Source organism: Bison bison, unplaced genomic scaffold, assembly GCF_000754665.1.
Source record: "Bison bison bison isolate TAMUID 2011002044 unplaced genomic scaffold, Bison_UMD1.0 scf7180017864498, whole genome shotgun sequence".
NCBI classification, from domain to species: domain Eukaryota; kingdom Metazoa; phylum Chordata; class Mammalia; order Artiodactyla; family Bovidae; genus Bison; species Bison bison.
The window spans coordinates 6,185,740-6,207,719 of NW_011495057.1; the positions used below are offsets into that span (position 1 = coordinate 6,185,740).

General features: G+C 42.2%; 2 protein-coding genes across 3 annotated transcripts in view; both read right to left on the reverse strand.

The window, feature by feature from the left end:
• Window positions 1-9,720, reverse strand: part of AQP4 (aquaporin 4) — a 60,809-nt gene extending 51,089 nt beyond the window's left edge. The window contains exon 1 of the mRNA XM_010828950.1: window positions 9,567-9,720. The gene's annotated coding sequence lies outside the window, so the exon portion shown is untranslated. The remainder of the gene's footprint in view (window positions 1-9,566) is intronic.
• A 762-nt stretch (window positions 9,721-10,482) lies between these two features.
• The window catches only part of CHST9 (carbohydrate (N-acetylgalactosamine 4-0) sulfotransferase 9), a 280,265-nt gene continuing 268,767 nt past the window's right edge, over window positions 10,483-21,980 (reverse strand). For both annotated transcript variants that reach the window (XM_010828955.1, XM_010828954.1), the window contains one exon: window positions 10,483-12,293. In XM_010828955.1, the coding sequence (XP_010827257.1) occupies window positions 11,205-12,293 (1,089 nt within the window). In that variant the 3' untranslated portion in view covers window positions 10,483-11,204. The remainder of the gene's footprint in view (window positions 12,294-21,980) is intronic.

Sequence of the window (21,980 nt, forward strand, 5' to 3'; positions counted from 1 at the left end):
TCCAGTACTTTGGCCACCTCATGTGAAGAGTTGACTCATTGGAAAAGACTCTGATGCTGGGAGGGATTGGGGGCAAGAGGAGAAGGGGACGACAGAGGATGAGATGGCTGGATGGCATCACTGACTCGATGGATGTGAGTCTGAGTGAACTCCGGGAGTTGGTGATGGACCAGGAGGCCTGGCGTGCTGTGATTCATGGGGTCACAAAGAGTCAGACACAACTGAGTGACTGATCTGATCTGATCTGAATATACATGTTTCAATGCTTTTCTCTCAAATCATCTCACCCTCACCTTCTCCCACAGAGTCCAAAAGTCTGTTCTTTATATCTGTGTCTATTTTGCTGTCTTGGAAATAGAGTCATTGTTACCATCTTTCTAAACTCCATATATATGTATTAATATACTGTATTGGTGTTTTTCTTTCTGACTTACTTCACTCTGTATAATAGGCTCCAGTTTCATCCACCTCATTAGAACTGATTCAAATGTGTTCTTTTTAATAGCTGAGTAATATTCCATTGTGTATATGTACCACAGCTTTCTTATCCATTCATGTGCCGATGGACATCTAGGTTGCTTTCATGTCCTGGCTATTATAAACAGTGCTGTGATGAACATTGAGATACACGTGTTTCTTTTAATTCTGGTTTCCTTGGTGTGTATGCCCAGCAATGGGACTGCTGGGTTGTATGGCAGTTCTATTTCTAGTTTTTTAAGGAATCTCCACACTGTTCTCCATAGTGGCCGTACTAGTTTGCATTCCCACCAACAGTGTAAGAGGGTTCCCTTTTCTCCACAACATCTCCGGCATTTATTGTTAGTAGACTTTTGGATCGCAGCCATTCTGATTGGCCTGAAATGGTACCTCATTGTGGTTTGATTTGCATTTCTCTGATAATGAATGATGTTGAGCATCTTTTCATGTGTTTGTTAGCCATCTGTATGTCTTCTTTGGAGAAATGTCTGTTTGGTTCTTTGGCCACTTTTTGATTGGGTCATTTGTTTTTCTGGTATTGAGCTGCATGAGCTGCTTGTATATTTTTGAGATTAATTCTTTGTCAGTTGCTTTGTTTGCTATTATTTTCTCCCATTCTGAAGGCTGTCTTTTCACTTTGCTTATAGTTTCCTTCGTTGTGCAAAAGCTTTTAAGTTTAATTAGGTCCCATTTGTTTATTTTTGCTTTTATTTCCATTACTCTGGGAGCTGTGTCATAGAGGATCTTGCTTTGATTTATGTCAGAGAGGGTTTTGCCTATGTTTTCCTCTAGGAGTTTTGTAGTTTCTGGTCTGACGTTTAGATCTTTAATCCATTTTGATTATTTTTGTGTATGGTGTTAGAAAGTGTTCTAGTTTCATTCTTTTACAGGTGGTTGACCAGTTTTCCCAGCACCACTCCAGTATTCTTGCCTGGAGAATCCCATGGACAGAGGAACCTGGCAGGCTACAGTCCATGGAGCCGGATATGACTAAGCAACTAACGCTTTCACAGAGTAGTCAAATTCAGAGAGACAGAAAGTAGAATGTGGATACCAGGGGCTGGGGAAGGGGAGAGGGAGTTATTTAAATACTAATGGGTAGGAGGTTTCAACTTTGCAAGAGGAACAAAATTCTGGACAGATGGTTGTGATGGTTGTATAACAACTGGATATACTTAATGCCACTTAAAAATGATTAAGATGGTAAATTTTAGATTATGTGTATTTCACCACAATTAAGAATTAAAAGAGAAAAATAGAGAAAAAAAGAAAAGAGAAGAGTGGTGGGGGGTGGGGATTTTTCTAGGGGCAGTTTCTAATGCTAGTGTGACTAGAATTGCATAGGGAGCAGTAGAACTCATAGTGGGAACATTAAAAGGCTAGGATTGTACGTCAGAAATGGTCAGATGTTGACAATGTCATGTGGTTCAACCTCACAGAGAGGAAAGGAGCGACATGCTTTAACGAAGTCATGAAATGTACATTCTTAACCATTTAAGTTAAATTGCAAAAAATTTCCCGAGGCACTTGCTTTCAAACTAATAACATAAATAGCAAACATTTTCCATTTTCTATTATCTTAGGTTGATTTGAAAGAGGCTTTTTAGTTTTTATTGGAGAAACTCAGAGTGCCTTTGCATAGGTCAGTGTGAAGTTGAGTTGCCAAAACTGCCCTCAGTACACATTTGTCTTTTTTGTCTCAAAAGGAGAAAATTTCCATCTCCCCATTTGATCCTGAAAGCCTTCAAAAGTCTGGGCAGTGCCAGGCTGTCCCCATAACTCACTCATTTCAGCTCTAGTTCTTGCAGTTGGCAGCCTTGGATGCCAAGTTTCTGCTTCAGCGCTGGTCACAATCCCATGCCGGACTTCGGTACCAACACCTGCTGATGCGTCTCTCAGTAGAGAGTTTTAAACTTTTCAACAGAGCAGCGCAATGAAAGAAGCAGACTTTATTATCACCTGTAATCAATCAGGATATGAAAAAAAGAATCACACACATATAAGTGGTGCTCCAACTTTGCTGTATATAAGGCTGATCCCAGGAGATTGTTAAAAAATTTTCCAAGTGAATTTCAGGAGATTCTGATTTAATGCATTCTGGGTGTGCAGTGCAGGAGACCTGGGTTTGATCCCTGAGTTGGGAAGATCCCCAGGAGGAGGTCATGTCAACCCACTCCAGTATTCTTGCCTGGAGAATCCCCATGGACAGAAGAGCTTGGCGGGCTACAGTCCACGGGGTCACAAAGAGTCGGACACGACTGACTGAGTCACGGAGAATGCATGCGTGCACACACTAAATAGGTTGCCAGATTTTTTCAAAATAGGAGGAATTTTTGCAGGAAGGTCAGGGACTGACAGTCTGGGCGCATCAGTGTGAGCCACTTTTTGTCCCTAGATGCCCAGCTTCTGGGGACATGGGAGAATGACTCATTTCTGAAGGGGATGGGAAGGACTGCTGTGGCCAGGGGGACCCAGTGGTTAATACAGAAGGATGCCAAAGAAAGGCACTGGACTTCTCCCAACATCTTGTTGTCAATCAAAAGTAGTTTATTTGAACAATGAAATATTGTTTGGTCATCCCACTGTGTAGAAGACCAAAGGACAGACAGCATTTTGAGTGAGGATAAGGAAATCCAGAATATGATGGCCTCCCAGAGTGCAAAGCACAACTATAGACAAAGAAAACGTTCAGAAATTCCTTTGGAAGCTTAGTGGACAAAAGAACACACATTTTCAAGCAGGGGTTAAAAAGTGGGACACTTAGGGGTCGGTCAGGTGAGGTAAGTGAGTGATGATGGTTGGGTCGTAAGCATGAGCAAGAGAGACCTCCAGGTTTGTCAAAAGGACTGACCTGGATTCTGCATGTTTTCAGGCAGGCAGGTAGGCTGCAGGGCAACAGAAATTACCTACCATTGATGAAAAAGTCCCAATTTTAAAATGTTGCAGCTAATTCAAATATTAAATCAAATGCACTGTAGGTCAAACCAAACATATCTGTGGCCGGATCTGGACTGGAGGTGGTCAGTATGTGGTCTTAGCAAGTGAGCCAGATCGTGGTGGGAAGCTGGCTCTGGGGCCAGTCATTAATCCCCTGTGACTCTCAGTTTCCTCATTTACAACAGGATGAGTGGGATAACACCTATTTTTCATATTTGAGGGGATGGATGAACATACTCTTCATGTAGTTAAAGTGAAGGTGTTAGTTGCTCAGTCGTGTCTGACTCTTTGACCCCATGGACTGTAGCCTGCCAGGCTCCTCTGTCCATGGGATTCTCCAGGCGAGAATACTAGAATGGGTTGCCATGCTGCCCTTCAGGGGATCTTCCCCACCCATGGATCGAGCCTGGGTGTCCTGCATTGCAGGCAGATTCTTTACCATCTGAACCACCAGAGAATCGCATAGTTAAGTTAATGTACATATTTTTCCAGGGTCTGCTATCCAGTAAATGGCTGTAAATGGCTCTTATATTGACCAACATCATACATTTTTTTTTCAAAATTTCCTCTGCAAAACTTCATAAATATATAATCTTAGAAATGTACAAGACTGCTGTATGCACAGCTATACTTTATGTTAGGATGTGACTGTTAGCATAGAAAAGGCATGTGGCTTGGGTCGCTTCCCCCAGTTGCCCAACTCTGGACCCTTCTCTTTAATCCATTGGTCCTACAGATAACTGAAACTTGTAAGGCAGAAATGTACACATTAAACACTAAGAGAAGCGGTAGGTGAACCTTTACACGACATCACAAAAACATTTATTAAAGGAGCTCTTTCCATGCAGCGCTTTGCTGGAAACTATGTGAAGTGAATTAAACAGACACACTCTTGGAAGACTAAGACACATACCAATGACGACAGAGACTCTGTATGCATATAAAGAGGGATATAGCAAGTGAACAAATTAATGAGGCAAAAAACAAAAAGGGAAGGAATACCTGCATTCATTGGTAAAATAAGAATCTGATGCATATCAGGAGAAAATCGTTCTTTTTCTGTTGATAAGAGTGCTCATAAAGAGATAAGATTTGAAAACTGAATAATCTAAAAAGATTCCTTGGTGAGTGAATATGAAATAAATGCCCAGAGAGAGAGAGAGAGAGAGTATTTCAAATAGAGGGGAAGACCTGAGCAGAGGCTTAGAGATGTGAAAAGAATGGGATTCTCTGGTGGCTCAGGCAGTAAAGAATCTGCCTGCAATGTGGGAGGATCGGGTTCAATCCCTGGGTAGGGAAGATTCTCTGGAGAAGAGAATGGCTACCTGCTCCAGTATTCTTGCCTGGAGAGTCCCATGGATAGAGGAGCCTGGCAGGCTACAGTCCACGGGGTTGCAAAAAGTTGGACACGACTGAACGACTAACATGTTGACTTTAAGTGGATTTGAAGAAATTTACCTGGAAGAATAAGATCCTGGTGAAGAACCAAGATGGGAGCACTGAGGCAATTCTGAGAGTTTAATGATGCGGGACAATAGCCTTCTGCTGAACTGAGAGCTGGACTTCCTCAGGTAGAGTGCCCCACAGACCCAGGGAAAGTCTACCTTCATCTAGCTGAGCACTTATTTAACTTGACTTTTTCATGGTGGTTTTCAGTTGGTTTAAGTCAAACTGCTCCTCTGTTCTTTTGTACAGTCTTCCTGAGTCAGTTTAGGGTTATCGAAGCTAAACTATTTTTGGGGATAGGCAATCAGAATGGCCCAGCAGGTGAAGAATCCACCTGCAATGCAGGAAATATAGGAGTCATGGGTTCCATCCCTGGGTTGGGAAGATCCCCTGGAGGAGGACAATTGCAACCCATTCCAGTATACTTGCCTGAAAAATCCCACGGACAGAGGAGCCTGGCAGGTCCGTAGGGTTGTAAGGAGTCACACGTGACTGAGCACTGAAGCGTACACACACAACTACCAAACTAGTGTCTGGGGATAGGCACTCAGGAAAGAGACCAGCATCGCTGATCAGTTTTTAACAGTAGTTGTGGAACTTTCACTTGACCGACTTGCTGAGCAAGGCCATCTTCAAAGGCCATCAAGTGCCGACCTATGTAAAATTGGCTGAATTCCCTCCCTCTTGGACTATATTCCCTTTGACCTTACCTACTTCTGGAGCTGTTTGGATTTTCATGTCAAAATTACATTTTGTTTGTGTTAGGCTAAATTTGTTTCAAGGACTTTTTTCCCCCCCTCTTTATAAAACATTGTGACTCATGATCAGCTAGGAATAAAAAAAGGGAGGGATAGGAAGCCTAAATTTTTATAAAATCTTTGAATCTGTTAGCTTAACTTAGGAATAAAGAAATAAGCTGATTTGAAATGTCAAAAAAGTTTCTGGGTGCCAATATATATTTCTTGCCTTTGGCTGTTCTGAATATAGGTAAGAGAACACAATCAATCGGCTACATAGTACTGTACTATAGGTTTATAATACTTTTCACATAAGTAATACATGAAACATAAACACAAAAATAAATCATTTTTAATCTTACAGTACAGTACTTTGAAAAGTATAGTAGTACAGTACAACAGCTGACATACAGGGGCTGGCATTGAGTGAACAAGCAAGAAGAGTTACTGACTGGGGGAGAGGGAGGAGGTGGGAGATGGTAGAGCTGAAGGGTCGTCAACAACAGGAAATGGAGGGCAAACAGCAATTTCACTCATGCCTGATGTTGATAGAATGCACGTTTGGAGTTTTGAAAATTCACACTTGAAAGCTGTATGTAGGCGACTTACTGTCTACTATTTTAAGAAGAGTGTTTGGTAGTGGTATTTTCTGGTTGAAATCATTCTCTCACCCTACCTAATTACCAGTCATGCCTCTTTAAAGCATACCCTATTTTAGTTTCCTTTATTATATATGGGAAGGGGGTGCATATAACAACATCTATATTAGATAGGTAGCTCAGCTGGTAAAGAATCTGCCTGCAATGCAGGAGACCCTGGTTTAATTCCTGGGTCAGGAAGCTCCCCTAGAGAAGGAATAGGCTACCCACTCCAATATTCTTGGGCTTCCCTGGTGGCAAAGATGGTAAAGAATCTGCCTGCAAGGCGGGGGACCTGGGTTTGATCCCTGGGTTGGGAAGATCCCCTGGAGGAAGGTATGGCAACACACTCTAGCATTCTTGCCTGGAGAATCCCCATGAACAGAGGAGCCTGGCAGGCTAGTCCATGGAGTTGCAAAGAGTCAGACATGACTGAACGACTAAGCACAGCACAACTTAGATTGACTATGGAGATTAAGTTAATGCATGAAAAGCACTTAAGTATTGAATAACTATTAGCTATGATTATGAATATTATTATTAACAATTATGATTAAGATTGAGACCCTAACGGTACAATTCTAACAGTAGGACTAAATTATGTTAGCCCTGGTCTGAGGTGGTTGCATGCATGCTAAGTCACTTCAGTCATGTCTGATTCTTTGTGACCCTATGAACCACAGTCTGCCAGGCTCCTCTGTCCATGCGATTCTCAAGAATACTGGAGTGGGTAGCCATGTCCTCCAGGAAATCTTCCCGACCAAGGGACTGAACTCCCAGTCTCCTGCATTGGTAGGTGGGTTCTTTACCGCTAGCGCTACCTATCTACCATTAAATGCCTTGGTCAACCATTCTTCAAATATCAGAACATTTTGGGGATGTTAGCCAGGGGCAAAAATTTCTGCTTCACCATATTCTATAAGACCTAGAGTTTTAAAGATGCCCCAAGGGGCCAGATGAGCATTCAGAGTAGGGAGATGTTTACCGTAACCCAGCCTATTAATTCCAACTTCTACTAATTCAGCAAGCGATCTTTTCAAAGAGAAGTCTAGTATTCAGAAATTCTCTGTGTCTGCTTATAAATTCCCTGCAGCTAAACACTAATACACAGTGTTTGGGAGATAACACCTTTTTGAAGAATAATTATTCCTGAAAAAGTATAAGTCTTTTTTTGCACTCTGTAATTATAAATGATGTACAACTAGTTCTTGAATTGCTGGATAGTTATAGACTGTGAAGTTCAATAACAAGTTGAGTGTCAGAGTGTTGGGTGTCCTGTGTGTACATCTCCATTGAAGTTGGTGGCAGTTTCTGGGCACAGTCACATCAATAATGCCCATCCATAGGTAGTTTCGGAGAAGGCAATGGCACCCCACTCCAGTACTCTTGCCTGGAAAATCCCATGGATGGAGGAACCTGGTAGGCTGAAGTCCATGGGGTCACTAAGAGTCGGACACGACTGAGCGACTTCCCTTTCACTTTTCACTTTCATGCATTGGAGAAGGAAATGGCAACCCACTCGTGTTCTTGCCTGGAGAATCCCAGGGACGGGGGAGCCTGGTGGGCTTCCGTCTATGGGGTCACACAGAGTCGGACACGACTGAAGCAACTTAGCAGCAGCATAGGTAGTTTACCAGGTTAAATAACTGTGATTCTGGGTGTAATTGCCCACTTGTTACCCTAAGAGTAATTCCAGACAGGAGAATAACAGAGTGAAGGGGCCTGTGTTACTGCTGCCTATAAAAATAAATAAGATCCTTAGGGTTTAATTAGAGGACTAACAATTACACCTAAAGCATGCTAATGTTCGCATGGGAACATTGGACATCTGGAAGATGAGTCCAGATTTGGTCACTTGCCTGTAGGAAACTACATCCAAGAAATGGTGAGTGTCCAATGCAGCAGCGATGCTCACATTTGGCATTTTTACACAGGCAGATATGACAAAGGTGAACATAAGCTGGTTTGAGAGATACAGCAATTCAGGGGAGATAAATGGGACTGCAAGGAGATCCAACCAGTCCATTCTGAAGGAGATCAGCCCTGGGATTTCTTTGGAAGGAATGATGCTAAAGCTGAAACTCCAGTACTTTGGCCACCTCATGTGAAGAGTTGATCATTGGAAAAGACCCTGATGCTGGGAGGGACTGGGGGCAGGAGGAGAAGGGGACGACAGAGGATGAGATGGCTGGATGGCATCACTGACTCGATGGACGTGAGTCTGACTGAACTCCAGGAGTTGGTGATGGACAGGGAGGCCTGGCGTGCTGCGATTCATGGGGTCGCAAAGAGTCGGACTCAACTGAGCAACTAACACGCACACAAACACAAATGGGAAGTGTATTTAAAATCCCAGGATTATGGCAGCTTCTTTGACCCTAACACAAAAAGATGTCATTTAGAAGGAAGAACAGGTACATAAAAATGTTCTTCCTTCATAATAACACACATGGCCCCAGGAACTCAACCACACAAGATGCCAGCTGGCATCAGAGAGTCCACTGAAGAAAAGAATGTCTACGGGGCCTCTAATGGTTACAGAGGCTCTATAGAAAGGGCCAGGAAAGGAACTTTTACAGCATAACAACTTTTTTTTTTGGCCATACCTCTTGGCGTGGGGGATCCAGCTCCCCAACCAGGCATTGAACCCACGTCCCCTGCAGTGGAAGCGTGGAGTCCTACCCACTGGACTACCAGGGAATTCTCAGAAGAGCTTTGATACAGAGCACTGTGCATCATTTTCTTCCTTTCACCCCTCTGCTCTACCACCAATGCCAAACAATCATATATATATATATATATATATATATATATACACACACACACACATAAATGATTGTGCATATATATATGATTGCATATGTATATTATATGATTGTGTGTATATACACAGAGTATATTCCATAGTTTCAAGTGCATTAGAGATGCTAATAAGAGACAGGATCCTCATTTCCACCTTCTTTCCAAGTTATGAACAGAAAGGTTTTTTGTTCTTTATATGGTTTCAAGAGTAACTTTGAGAAAACTGCCTCTCCCCTTTATATCAAACCCATGTAAAACAAGTTTTGTGTAGTTTAGGCATAAAATGTTAGGCTTCTTGGCATATTTTCTATTCTTTCGCTCTTTTCCTCCATAAAAAGCTAAGCTCAATGTCTCTAAGTGACTGGGAATCCTCTCTACACGGTATAGCAAAATCTAAATGATACCATTTAGATGACTCGAGTAAAACTCCTCAAAGACAGAGAGCACAGCTTAAGTGCATGGTTTAGAGGCAAGAGTAAATGGAGTGGAAAAGTAGTAAAAGTTGGGTTTTAGAAGGTTTAGTACTTACGATCTGGCGGCCCATTGCAGTTCCCCTCTCCTCAGGAGACAGATGGAATGGGGCAAGCGAGTGTTAAGAGGGAATCAATTCATGAAAACTCAGCCATGAAATGGAAAGTCAAAATGAAATAAGCATGAGTGTAGCTATGTTGGTCTATTAATATTCAAATATTAATACCTCCTTTTCTTTGAGAGACATTGCTCAATATTTACTGACAAGAAAGATAGTTGGGGGAGAGGAATGTATTCAAGAAAAGTGTTTAAACAGGGTTTGAATGTGTGGTTTGCTTAACTCTGTGTAATTGTCGGCCAATTAGATTTCCCATCCAAGTGCATCTACCAGTTCAGGGTCTCTTGGAAAAAAATTTCCAAAATGCATTACAGCTTTTCACAGGGGTGACACACAGTCTTATTTTCCTAAGACTCTGACTATTTGAATACAATAGTATTTGATTCTGTTAGAGAATAAACTTGAAAAGAAAAATATTTTGTTTATGCATAAGCCTATTAAAAAAACGTTTCTAGGGGCTCTCCTGTTTATTCTGTAGAACGTAATCTATCTTTGAAGTGGTATATTAGTTTTTAAAAAATCATTCCCAAGCTGAATAATTAGACAAAAGCTATTCTTAGAGTACATTCCCATCTAAAGCTATGCACATGATGCTTTGATTCAAGTAATATTCTTATAAAACTTTGTTATTTTTTGAGGTCTATATTCAGAGTGGCAACTTTTGTTTTTGATGCTATTCTTATAAAACTTTATTATCATTTGAGATCTATATTCAGAGTGGCAACTTTTGTTTTTGATGATTATTCCATCCTGAAACAATTTCTCTTCTGCCCAATTAAACCAGAATAAGGAGCACATTTGTATCTGATGAAGGTTAAACTTCTCCATCTCGGGCTTCAAAAGGGAAGACCTTTAGTGATGCCATTCATTTTGTCTCTGCAAAAGGGCTCAAAAGAAAACAGAATCAGTTCCCTTAAGTTTTTCTGGAAGAGGAAGGTTGCTTTTGTTGCTTTGATCTTAGCATGTTGTGCATTTTTTATTGGCTGTCGAATATAAAAAGCCATTGCCTCATCTGGTTTTTCTGCTATATTCTCATATTGTAAATCACATAATGCCTTCCAATTTAAGTAAAACATTCTGGTCCAAAATGCCATTTCAGAATTGATTTATCATTACAGTTGATGGAAACATTTCCAGGGGTGTAAGAAAACTATCCAGTGTTTGATTCATATGCCACAGACTGCTAAAAATATCTCCATGCGCTTTAGACAACAGATTCCAGGATGGAGACATACACTCATGCTATTCTCGATCGTTTTTCCTACCCTTGAAAGAGGCAGTTGTAGCTTATGTAGCAGCTGGCTGGGTTATTGCTTCTATAATATAATCCATAATGCAAAAGCAGCTCTTTTCCAAACATTCTAGAGTAACTGAAGTTGTTTACATGTCTCTGTTAGGTAATTTTCCTATAACTTTGTGCCAATTGGTTTCATACTATTTGGTAAAAATCTTCATTCAATCAAGACAACTGCACTTAGTTAAATTTTTTTCATACAGAGAATTATAGGAAAGTTACAGCTAGCTGATTTGAGGCCATCGGCATAAAGTCAATACAGAGTTTTAGAAAAAGAAAGCAGACTACAAAAATGGAGTTGTATAATTAAACATCAAATAGTCCAAGTAATAAAAGTCATAGATTAACTGTCTCTCAGTTCTAGTCAGATCCTTTAAATACTGTCCCACCACCTGAGCGTTGGTTCTTTTATCAGAAGAGTGCCTGTCTTTAAAGTTGGGAAATTTCAGTTCCTTTGGAGCTCCGATCAGCTGTAAAAAGTAATTGGCGTCTTCTTCCAAAGTTTCAAATTTCCCTACAAAATCGTAGTGGATCAAACAGGGATAGCAGAGTTTGCTGACCTTTTCCCAGTGAATGTCCATTCCTACTGGACGATGCGAGTCCAGCAAATAATGGATGAACTCTCTGAACTTGACTCCAGATCCATTATTTAATGCTTCTTCACAGGCATTCGGCCGATATTTCTTTATAATTGCCTTTCCAAATACTGGATGGTAATAACTATTGGGGTGTTCAAATTTGTCCCTAAATGCTGACACTAATCTTTCCATGGGATCACGAACAAACACAGCTTTGGTATAGGTGTTTAAACGACTATAAATCCCCTTTAAGTCAAAGCTGTCTAGCTTTTTCAAGTGCTTCCCGTAGTGAACAGCATCATGGGAGATGTTGTACGCAGAGGGGGCCAAGCCGTTGAGCACCATCAGAATTCTCTTCCAGTTGGAGCAGCCAGCCTTGGGTACTTCACAATACAAGATCTTGTGTTTATCCTCTACGTAGATCCTGGAGACCATGTGAAAAACGTGGGATTGAGGACGACTCACCCCACCATATTTCTTGCAAAATTCCTGAAGGAAAGACCTACGTTTTTCTTGAGTTGCATCAATTCTCTTCCATTTGCTGTCTGTGACTAAGCTTTTATTTAAAGGCTGAATGTCTACCGACCAATTCGTTTCGCTGAACTTCCTGAAGAGGATCTTTGTCCCTTGCTGTTTTTCAATCAACTGAATTGTTGGTGACCCTGGGTTCCTGCTCAAAGCTGGAGCCTCTCCTTGGGAGTGGTTGGTCTCCGTGAAGACCCTAGTAGGGCTCTTGGAGTTGAGTAGATTTGCCAGTTTATCCTTGGGATCCTTGAGCATGTGGGACTTGGGGTTCTGTTAAAATAGAGAATGAGAAATGTTGAAAGAACATTCACAAATATGGGTATATTGATAAGGAGCTTAACATTATTGTTTTAAAATGCTATCCAGGGGGTCACATTTCATGTAAGCTGCCAGAACAGTTTAGCAAAGCATGAAGAATATATGGTTCATAAGCTTCTTAATAGAAAATGTAACAAGGAAAAATGGTATCCGGGCATCGCTTTGAACCAAAGCTTCATATTGTACAGTGTATTTATTTGGGTTATTATTATGTTATTCATTTAATATTCATGTGGTGTATTACTTTAATAGATTTTCTCATGCACAATTATCTGTACATTATTGGGATAAAACTATTAGTTGTTTAGAATGTATTTATTTGGCTGTGACAGGTTTCAGTTGCAGCATGGAGGACCTTGTTCCATCATGCAGGCTCAGTAGATGCGGCATGGACTTAGTCTCCCCATGGCATGTGAGATATTAGTTCCCTGACTGGGGATTGAACCTGCATCCTCTGCACTGCACGGTGAATGCTTAACCACTGGATCACCAGGGGAAGTCCTCAAACTACTGGTTATTGATTTGAATCTATGGTCACAGTAAGTTTGTTATTATTTTTGTACCATCTTTGTATCCGTGGCTGTCAATTATATAATCTTGTGCATGTATGAGTCTTAAGTCACTTCTGTTGTGTCCAACTCTTTGTGAACCTAAGGACTGTAGCCTGCCAGGCTCCTCTGTCCATGGGATTCTTCAGGCTAGAATACTGGAGTGGGTTGCCATTTACTCCTCCAGGGGATCTTGCTGACTAAGGGATCAAACCTGCATCTCTTTGTGTCTCCTGCATTGCAGACGGATTCTTTACTGCTGAGCCACCAGAGAAACCCTCATACAATCTTACAAAATGCAGAAAAAGTATACACAAGATAGAAAGGAAAAAGCCCTGAATTTTCTATCTTAACTTTGCCTGTAATGCAATAAAATATAACTCCATCATTTTGTAGGTCAATGATTCTTGAGCCATTGAAGTGTGTGACCTTCAAGCATTGACTTAGTGCATCTGAATGTAGATACAAAATGTAGCTGCATTTGGATTGAGATTTTTGTTATTTTTTTGGGGGGGGACATTCTATAATGTGCAGAATATAGCAAGGCCAATTAAAAAAGTCTAACGGCCACTTCAGTTTTCCAGGCACTTGCAAAAACTGATATATAATTTTTTCCCTTTGGAAAATGTTTTATTTTTCTAAAATTCATTTATCACAATAATTTCATAGTATCATACAGTTCCATTCATGTATGAGACCTTCCCTCTTTCCTAAATGAAGAAAGACTAGGGAATCCAGAAATGTCTACTCGATGTCCTGTGATACAAAACTGTATCAAAAGTAGGATAAGAATTTAGTTCTCTTGGTGGGATGGTTCAGCCCACTTACCGTCTGTTCTTCATCTGAATATATCCTTCCTACAACTCTCAGAAGTGACTTGATAAAAGAAGTCTTGGGAGACAGGGTTTACAAGGTGGCTTCCTCTGATAGTGACACAAATTTTAAGAACCTTGACTTTTACCCTGGGTAAACTACAGAGGCTTTGGAGAGTTCTGAGCAAAGAAGTAACATGATCTCACTTGGACTAGAAAAGGATGGCTGAGGAGACTGAACTGAAGCTATACACGTGGGGTTGTCAGCAGGGTATTAGAAAGATGAATGAAAAAAATGATGTGTTGGGGGACTAAAGCATGGGACTACCAGCCTAGGGGGAGGAGGGAGTGGTGAGGAAAGTTTCCTAGCAGACTTGTGTATATATACCTAGAGGGAGACAGCTACTGATATAGATGGATTTAGCATTTTGTTCTCAGGTCAAGAACAGTCTATAGTCTCTAGTAATTATTTGTTACATGGAGGAAGGAAATGTATGACTTGGCAGATTAGGTCTTCAAGGATGATTAGGAATTTTCCAGCAAATGGAGCAAAAGAGCAGAGGAATGAAGCACTGTATATGGGAGCCACCTCCAGGCATCACAGTCCTTCCATTGGCTGAGCTTCAAGGAGATATGCTTCTTTCTGGTGGAAGAAGGTTGACTGAGTAAGCCCTGACCACCATACACCAACTTATGGAACTCCATAAAACAGTTGCCAAGACCCACCACACCACTGAACCAACTATGTGGAGTTTCAACTCTAAAAGCATTTGTCTGCCATCTTCTCAGAGACTGCCAGGGTGACCTGAAAGATTTGAGTCCCTCTTTACCCTGATCAACAACTTGTAGTCCACAAAGTTTTCACTATAACATAAAAGTTGACTTGAGGTTTTGAAATGGAGCACGACCCCATGGTCCTTGCCTCCCATGTCCTCTGCTGGCCTTTTGTCTGTGGAAAAAATTTTTGCCAACAAGTAAGTTTAATCAGAGAAGTAAGAACATGAAGAAGGAAAAGAAAACAGTCAAAGGTGACCAAGCAATAATAGTTTAGTCAGTAAGCAAAGCCAAGGACTTTTAGATCCTCCTCAAGGGCTACCCAGGCAGCCTGGGTTCGACCCCTGATATGGGAACTAAAAGTATTGTTTGGGCTTCCCTGATAGCACAATTGGTAAAGAATCCTTCTGCAATGCAGGAGACCCTGGTTCGATTCCTGGGTCAGGAAGATCTGCTGGAGAAGGGATAGGGTACCCACTCCAGTATTCTTGGGTTTCCCTTGTGGCTCAGCTAGTAAAGAATCCGCCTGCAATGCGGGAGACCTGGGTTTGATCCTTGGGTTGGGAAGATGCCCTGGAGAAGGGAAAGGCTACCCACTCCAGTATTCTGGCCTGGAGGATTCCATGGACTGTACAGTCCTTGGGGTTGCAAAGAGTTGGACACGACTGAGCGACTTTCACTTTCAAGGGCTACAGATAATATTCTGAGCCATAACCTGTGAGCTGTCTTATAGATACTGAAACCCCCAGTTTCAGTAGGGTTTCACTGAAGTGAAGAAGTCAACCACATGATGACCAGACTGCAGCCATGATGTAAGCTGCCACAATTCTGAGAACTGGCCTCAAGGAATTGGAAACAACCTGACCCTGGAACTGAAGATTAACTGTACCTAAAACAATCAAGATGACGCTAGTCAGACCATTGATGACCAGTTTCAAGATGACTGTCAAAGCTGACTATGCTGTTTCTGCATATATTCCCCCCATCTATAAAAGTTCTTGCCACCTGATTGTCTTGGAGGGGGGCGGTCGACCTTTGGACAGACACCTGCCCACCCCCCAGTCCCTGTTCCCAGCATCCAAAATAAAGCAAACTTTCCTTTCCATCAGCCTGGCCTCTTTAATGGCATTTGAGTATCGAGCAGTCAGTCCCCACTTTTGGTAACAGTCTGAAAGATCACAGGGTCATTCACAGTGGCACGGGAAGTACTGAGCATAGCCCTGAGATCAAACTGCTGCTACATTTCTGCTACTACTGCTTCAACTCCAACGATAAGCAATAATCGCTCTTATTATTGTTTTACTATTCATCATTGTTGTAATAGTATTTCATCCCAGTGACCTAGTGAATTTCAAGGCTCCCCAGTTGTCCATTATTATCCAGGCTGTAATTTGTGTGTCTACAGATGGCCCAATTAATTCTCTCCCTGCCCCATTAACAAAAACAAAAATGAAATCAGCCCTCTGATCGCCCTCTGGACCTTCTGCTTGTGGTCATCAGATTTCCCTTTATTCTTCAGGGACTTCTGGAATGTTTGCTTTCCATGACTTTTTCTGATGACTCTTGCACTTTTTCAAGTAGATGAAACTTCACTTCTTTATGCCACTTGTCTCTCAGGCCAGAAGATGGGGAGCTGTTTGCTTGTCCTTTCTTGTAGCTTCCAGGACACGCCCCCAGCCTGCCCTCCTGCTTCTGGGAAGCACCTGGGTCCTGCTCCACCCCCTTTTCCTCTCCCTATCTGGTCACCTGCTTTTTCCACTGACCTTTCCACTTCGTGCACTGAAGACTTCAGCTCCAGGCTCAGACTCTGCTTCTTCATCCCCACTTTGTCATCATGTGTAGTGACTCCGACACCCAATAAACTCTCTGCTCCTTGACCATCTCGCCTTTCACAGAAGCGTCTCCACTTTACATGGACCTTGCTATTGCCAGAGTCTGCACCACCTCCATCACGTCTCTGACCCCTGGCATCTAACCATCCAGTTAGTTCATCAGGGCTTCCAGTTCTGCAATTCTAGGAACACTTATCACTATCTTATTCAAGCTCTTAGCAGCCAGCACGCCTGGTGACTCTCAGAAGTCATCTCTGTAGGGAGGTGTTCCTTGTACACCTTGTTTAATTTGTGTTCCTCTCTGAGATTTTCTCTCACTGAACCCTGCTTATTTTTCTCATACTACTTATCATGATATGAAATGATTTTACTTACTCCTATGCTATTTCCACCCCATCCATCTCTCTTGCCCTAGAATATGACTGCAGAAGTCTCATCTTTCTTGTTCTTTGTTGGATCACTGGTATCTAGCATGTTACCTGATGCATAGATGACCAATAAATAATTGTTGAATGAGTAAATGTGATTATAATTTAACAATGGGCTTCTAAGGAGTCATTTTTTGACCTTGTTGAAGAAAACCAGAGCTAATCAGAAGATCAAGGTTAACTTAGATAAATAATTGACTGATTCTTGTTAAGGGGCCGAAAATCTGTATTCAAACAAATCTTTGGCAGAAGAGAAAACAAATAAAAGAGGCACAAGGAGAGCTGCTCATGCTAAAGTAGGTGTGGAGGTGGGACCCTTACCGGCCTGCCAGATCAGATTGGTTCAAAGTCACTCAGTACTGCCTGGGAACTCCTGGCGGCTGGCCAGCCATCTGGACTCCCAGGCCTCACTGTGACGCCCTGAAACAGAATCTGGGGAGGAGGCTCTTGATTCTAATTTACTCTACATACAGGTGTGCTTTCCTGCTAAGTCGCTTCAGTCATTTCCAACTCTGTGTGACTCTATGGATCGTAGCCTGCCAGTCTCCTATCTCCATGGGATTCTCCAGGCAAGCATACTAGAGTGGGTTGCCACGCCCTCCTCCAGGGGATCTTTCCAACCTAGGGATCGAACCCTTGTCTCTTACAGTCTTCAGAAGACTACTGGTTCTTTACCAGTACTGCCACCTGAGAAGCCCTACACAAGCAATAATGGCAGTTGGGGTCCACTGTACTGGAGCATAGCAGTGGAAGGTGAGAAAAAAAAAAGAGTTCATCTCATACCATTCAGGAGAGAGAGATTCCCAAATATGCCAAATGCGAGTATTTCAGTAAGCAGAGGTAAATGCTTTACTGTAGGCAAGGTGTCATGTCGGCCCTAACATGGACCAGTTGAAATACCCTTCACAGATACCCACTTCCCTTTGCTGGAGGTCTGTATTTCTCCAGACACTTTCCAATCACCAGTATGGCTGGGGAGATGACTGCACAAGGGAAAATTTCAGTGCTCATATTGACTTCAGTCTCCTACTGGTTTACTGAGTATCAATCTGTTTCCTTAGCTCTGATCAAATCAAGGTATGAACAAAGGTTTCACTCCAGGCACCCCATGAGGCTTCTGGGTGAATGGACATGAGACCCTCTCCCAGCAACGCCTCATTTCACTATCACTCACCTTTATAAAAACAATTACTAGGATCTTGTGACATCCCTCCTCTCTCCTCCCACCCCTGCCCTGCCTCACTCTACTTGCCTTTAAATCACAGCAAAGACTGAGGGGTTTGGACCACTAACAGAAAGGTTAATAGTATTTTTTTTTTTTTTTGGCTGGGTCTTCACTGTGGTTTGCAGGCTTAGTTTCCCTGCAGCAATTGGAATTCGAATTGCCCAACCAGAGACTGAACCTGAGTACCCTGCATTAGAAGGTGGATTCTTAACCACTGGACCACGAGGAAGTCCCAAGGTTAATGGAATTTTAAATTGGAGGCTTAAACCAATGAATTTCCATCATGATGGTGATAATAACAACAGTAACAGTAATAATAAGAGGAAACTTACATTCCCATTTTCCTTCAGGGCACTTGGTTCAGACTGTCCCTGAAGCAAATGCATATAAAGTCAAACTTATCCTGTTCCTCCCCAAATTAGCTCCTCCTGCACTATCTTCTATTTCTGAAATGGTTCTAGTACATTCTGGTCCCCACTGACAGAATCTGAGAGATGCTTTGACAATCAGAAAGTAAATTGGTTAATTTACATCTCATAAAGTATTTCAAAAAAACTTTTCTTTTGTACTTATTATTTCTTAATTGGAGATATTCTTTAGTAGCCTCCTAATTGGTTTTCCTGAAAATTACTGCCAAATTAGTCTTCTTAAAATATTTTATTTTTCATCCCTTAAAATCTGGAACTGGTTCAACTACAGATATGGGGTAGGAAATGGCAACCCACTCTAGTATTCTTGTTTGGGAAATCTCATGGACAGAGGAGCCTGGTGGGCTACAGTCCATGGGGTTGCAAAAGAATCATACATGACTGAGGGACTGAGCACACACCAACATATAAATAAAAGTCTTATTTCCTTAGTTGGCATTGGCAGCCTGTCACCACTGGATCTCTGCTCACTTAGTGGTCTGCTCCTTTCCTGATGTGTTCTGTCCTTTACTAGCAGTCTCTCAGCATCCCCTATCCATGCTCTCCCCCTTTATTGGGACTTTCTGAATCTCCTAAGCTGAAAGTCCCACTTTCCTCATTAAAACCACCCAGGTCTCTAGAGAGGGATTCCACTCTCTTTGAAACAACTTCAGCACTTAGTCTGTACCACCTGTAAGGAAAATAACTTTATTCCAGCCTACACTGAGATTTGATCGTCTCACTGGAGAAACTCTTTTCAGACACAGCTAAATTGTAAACTCTGACATAAAGCTAGGGTTTTCCAAGTGTGCCTTTAAAGAGTGGATATTACTGTAAAATTAGCTGAAAGACATGTAACCACAGATGAAAAAAAGAGTATTAAAAGAAGTGGAACAAAAATTGTGGAATATACGTGAACTCTGCAGTAAATGTGAAAGCCTCACTCTCCTTAATTTTTAAGGTCTACTGTACCTCTATGAAGTCTTCTCTGATCTCCAACATTTAAATTAATTGCTCTTCCTCTTTCCCTCTCAAAGTCATGGAACCCCTACTATACATCAGGCACTGTGCTAGATGACAGTGATGCAGTGGTGGAGAAGACAAATGTGGTCCTTGACCCTGTGGAGCTGATATCCTTATAGGAAAAAAAAATCAGATAATTACACACTTAATTAATATATTGCCACAGTGGCAAAGGCTCCAGCAGGAAGCTGTCGGAGGCTGGGAGAGCAGAAATGTGAGTGCAGGGTACTAAGATAAGTCTGCTCAGTCTGTGAGTCGGGTCCTCTGTTTAGCACTTTTTGTTTCTTGCCTGGAGAATCCCAGGGACAGGGGAGCCTGGTGGCTGCCGTCTATGGGGTCGCACAGAGTCGGACACGACTGAAGCGACTTAGCAGCAGCACCAGCAGCCGTTGGTTGTTATAGTTGGTTATTTAGGTGACTAGCTTTCCAATTTATTTAAGTTTATTAAAGGTCAGAGTACAGTCTAATTTTTTTACCTCTCCTTTCTGTTTGCACCCATTCCCACTAGTGCCTTTTTATTTTAGATTTTTCATATTACATTTTCTAAGTCACTTTCCTGAATATATGGACATTCTATTATGTGATTGAACTGCTTTTTTAAAAATTTATTTTTAATTGGAGGATAATTGCTTTACAATATTGTGTTGGTTTCTGCCATATAACAACGTGAATCAGCCATAGGAACTACTTTTGCCTTACTTTGTCCTTTTAAAATTTATTTTATATTGGAGTATAGTTGATTAACAATGCTGTGATAGTTCCCGGTGCTCAGCAGAGCAACTCAGCCATACATATACATGTATCCCTTCTCCCCCAAACTCCCCTCTCATCCAGGCTTCCACATAAAATTATACAGAGTACATTCTTATAAATCTGTATTATTGCCATAAGTATCTGGAATAGTATTTTGCATAAACATATGTTTTGATTCAATGGAAGCAAAAGCAATATCATTCCTGTACTTTCCGTTTTTCAGGCAACTAACTTACATTGGCTTTATGCTGTCATGAGTTTCAGTTCTGCAATACTTTATCTGCTATTGTGAGGCTGATGGAAACTATGTGCTCAAGGATTTTGAGCATTCATTTGATACACATTGAACTTCTGCTGTATGTTGTTCTTGGCATTGTAGAAATGGATGAAGGAGATAAAATTTATAGTCCTGTGAGGAAGCCAAAGTTTAACTGGGTTGATTAAAAAAAGCAGCTTGTGAAAAAGTTGTGACAATTGCCATAATGAAAGGATGCATAGGGCATTTGGGGAACAAAGAAAATAGTACTCAATTTTTCTCAAGAGCTGTTTTGTGGGGCAAATCTCAGAGGAGGTGGATGCCTGAGAGTCTAGGAGGATGACTGGGAAGCTGACAGGTGGACCAGCCAGGATGGGAAGGTACCATCAGGGGGACTCTTGGGGGACCAGATTCAGATAGGAGGAGAGGCAAGCGGGTTGGAGTCATCCCAGGAAGGCCTTGGGCCCATATAGAATCTAGACTTTGCCATGTAGGTGACAGGGATTTTTGAAGGCAGGGACTTAGAATGAGTATTCTGTAAACAGCAGCGGCAAGAAGGCATGCCTGGAGAAAGGGGATCGTCTAGAAGACAACTGAGACTGTCCATCAGGAATTCTTAGGAGAATTCAAACAATGGGGTCAAAATGAAGAAGAAGGAATTATTTGGGGCCAATTTAGGAAACTGATCAGACTGGGAGAGTGGCGGTAAAGGAAGTAGAGAGAATGGATTCCCATCTCCCAGAGAGAGGACACAGAAGCAGAGAGTTATGGGAGGCTGGGGTGTGGGTGTGGTGGGTACTTCAACTATCTTCAAGTTCAGGCCTCTGGAGTTGGAGGTGCCTTGGGAAATCTGTCAGTATCGGGACTCCAAAGCTGGGTGTACAGATTCGGGAAGTGTTGGCTGGTGGAGATGCTAGCTGAATGTATGGGCTTTGAAAGTATTTCCTAGATAGAGGGGCAGATGATCACAGTGTCTGCTGTTTATTAAGTGCCTGCTATGTGCAGACCCATTGCACACACCACCCCCTACTGCCAGGAGAATCTTCCACTTCCGCTTTTCAACTGAAGAAACAGAGCCTCTTCACTGAACCTGTTTAAGGCACACAGGGTTTTAGCACAGGTAAGAGCCCTGTCCCAGGAAGCAGTCAAGGCCCTGTTTCCTCGCCATCCGCTGCCTAGTAGTCCGAAGCTACGTGAGCCCTGGCAACAGCCACGCCGACTGTGACGGCAGCAGTGACTCTGGCAGGACACATTCCATTTGTCCTATTTGGCTAAGCATCTGCCAGACCCAGATCAGATTTGTCCGTGTCAGCATCTTTGAGTGACACACATGCCCCTCTGGCTGAGTCGCCGGCAATATTTGACAACTCAGCTTTACTCAGGGATGCCTCTTCAAAGCCCGCTCCAACCCTCTCAGTCCAGAGCGGGCGACCCACACTTTGGTGGTACCGTGGGCTAATAGGGCCCTGTGTTAGAGGGTGGCCTGGGGCACTGGATCTTGCCCGGGGGAATCTGGGGGTGTGCCAAGAGGGATTTCTTTTCAGGATTTCAGGCTGAGAAAGAATGCAAAGGAAGACTGTA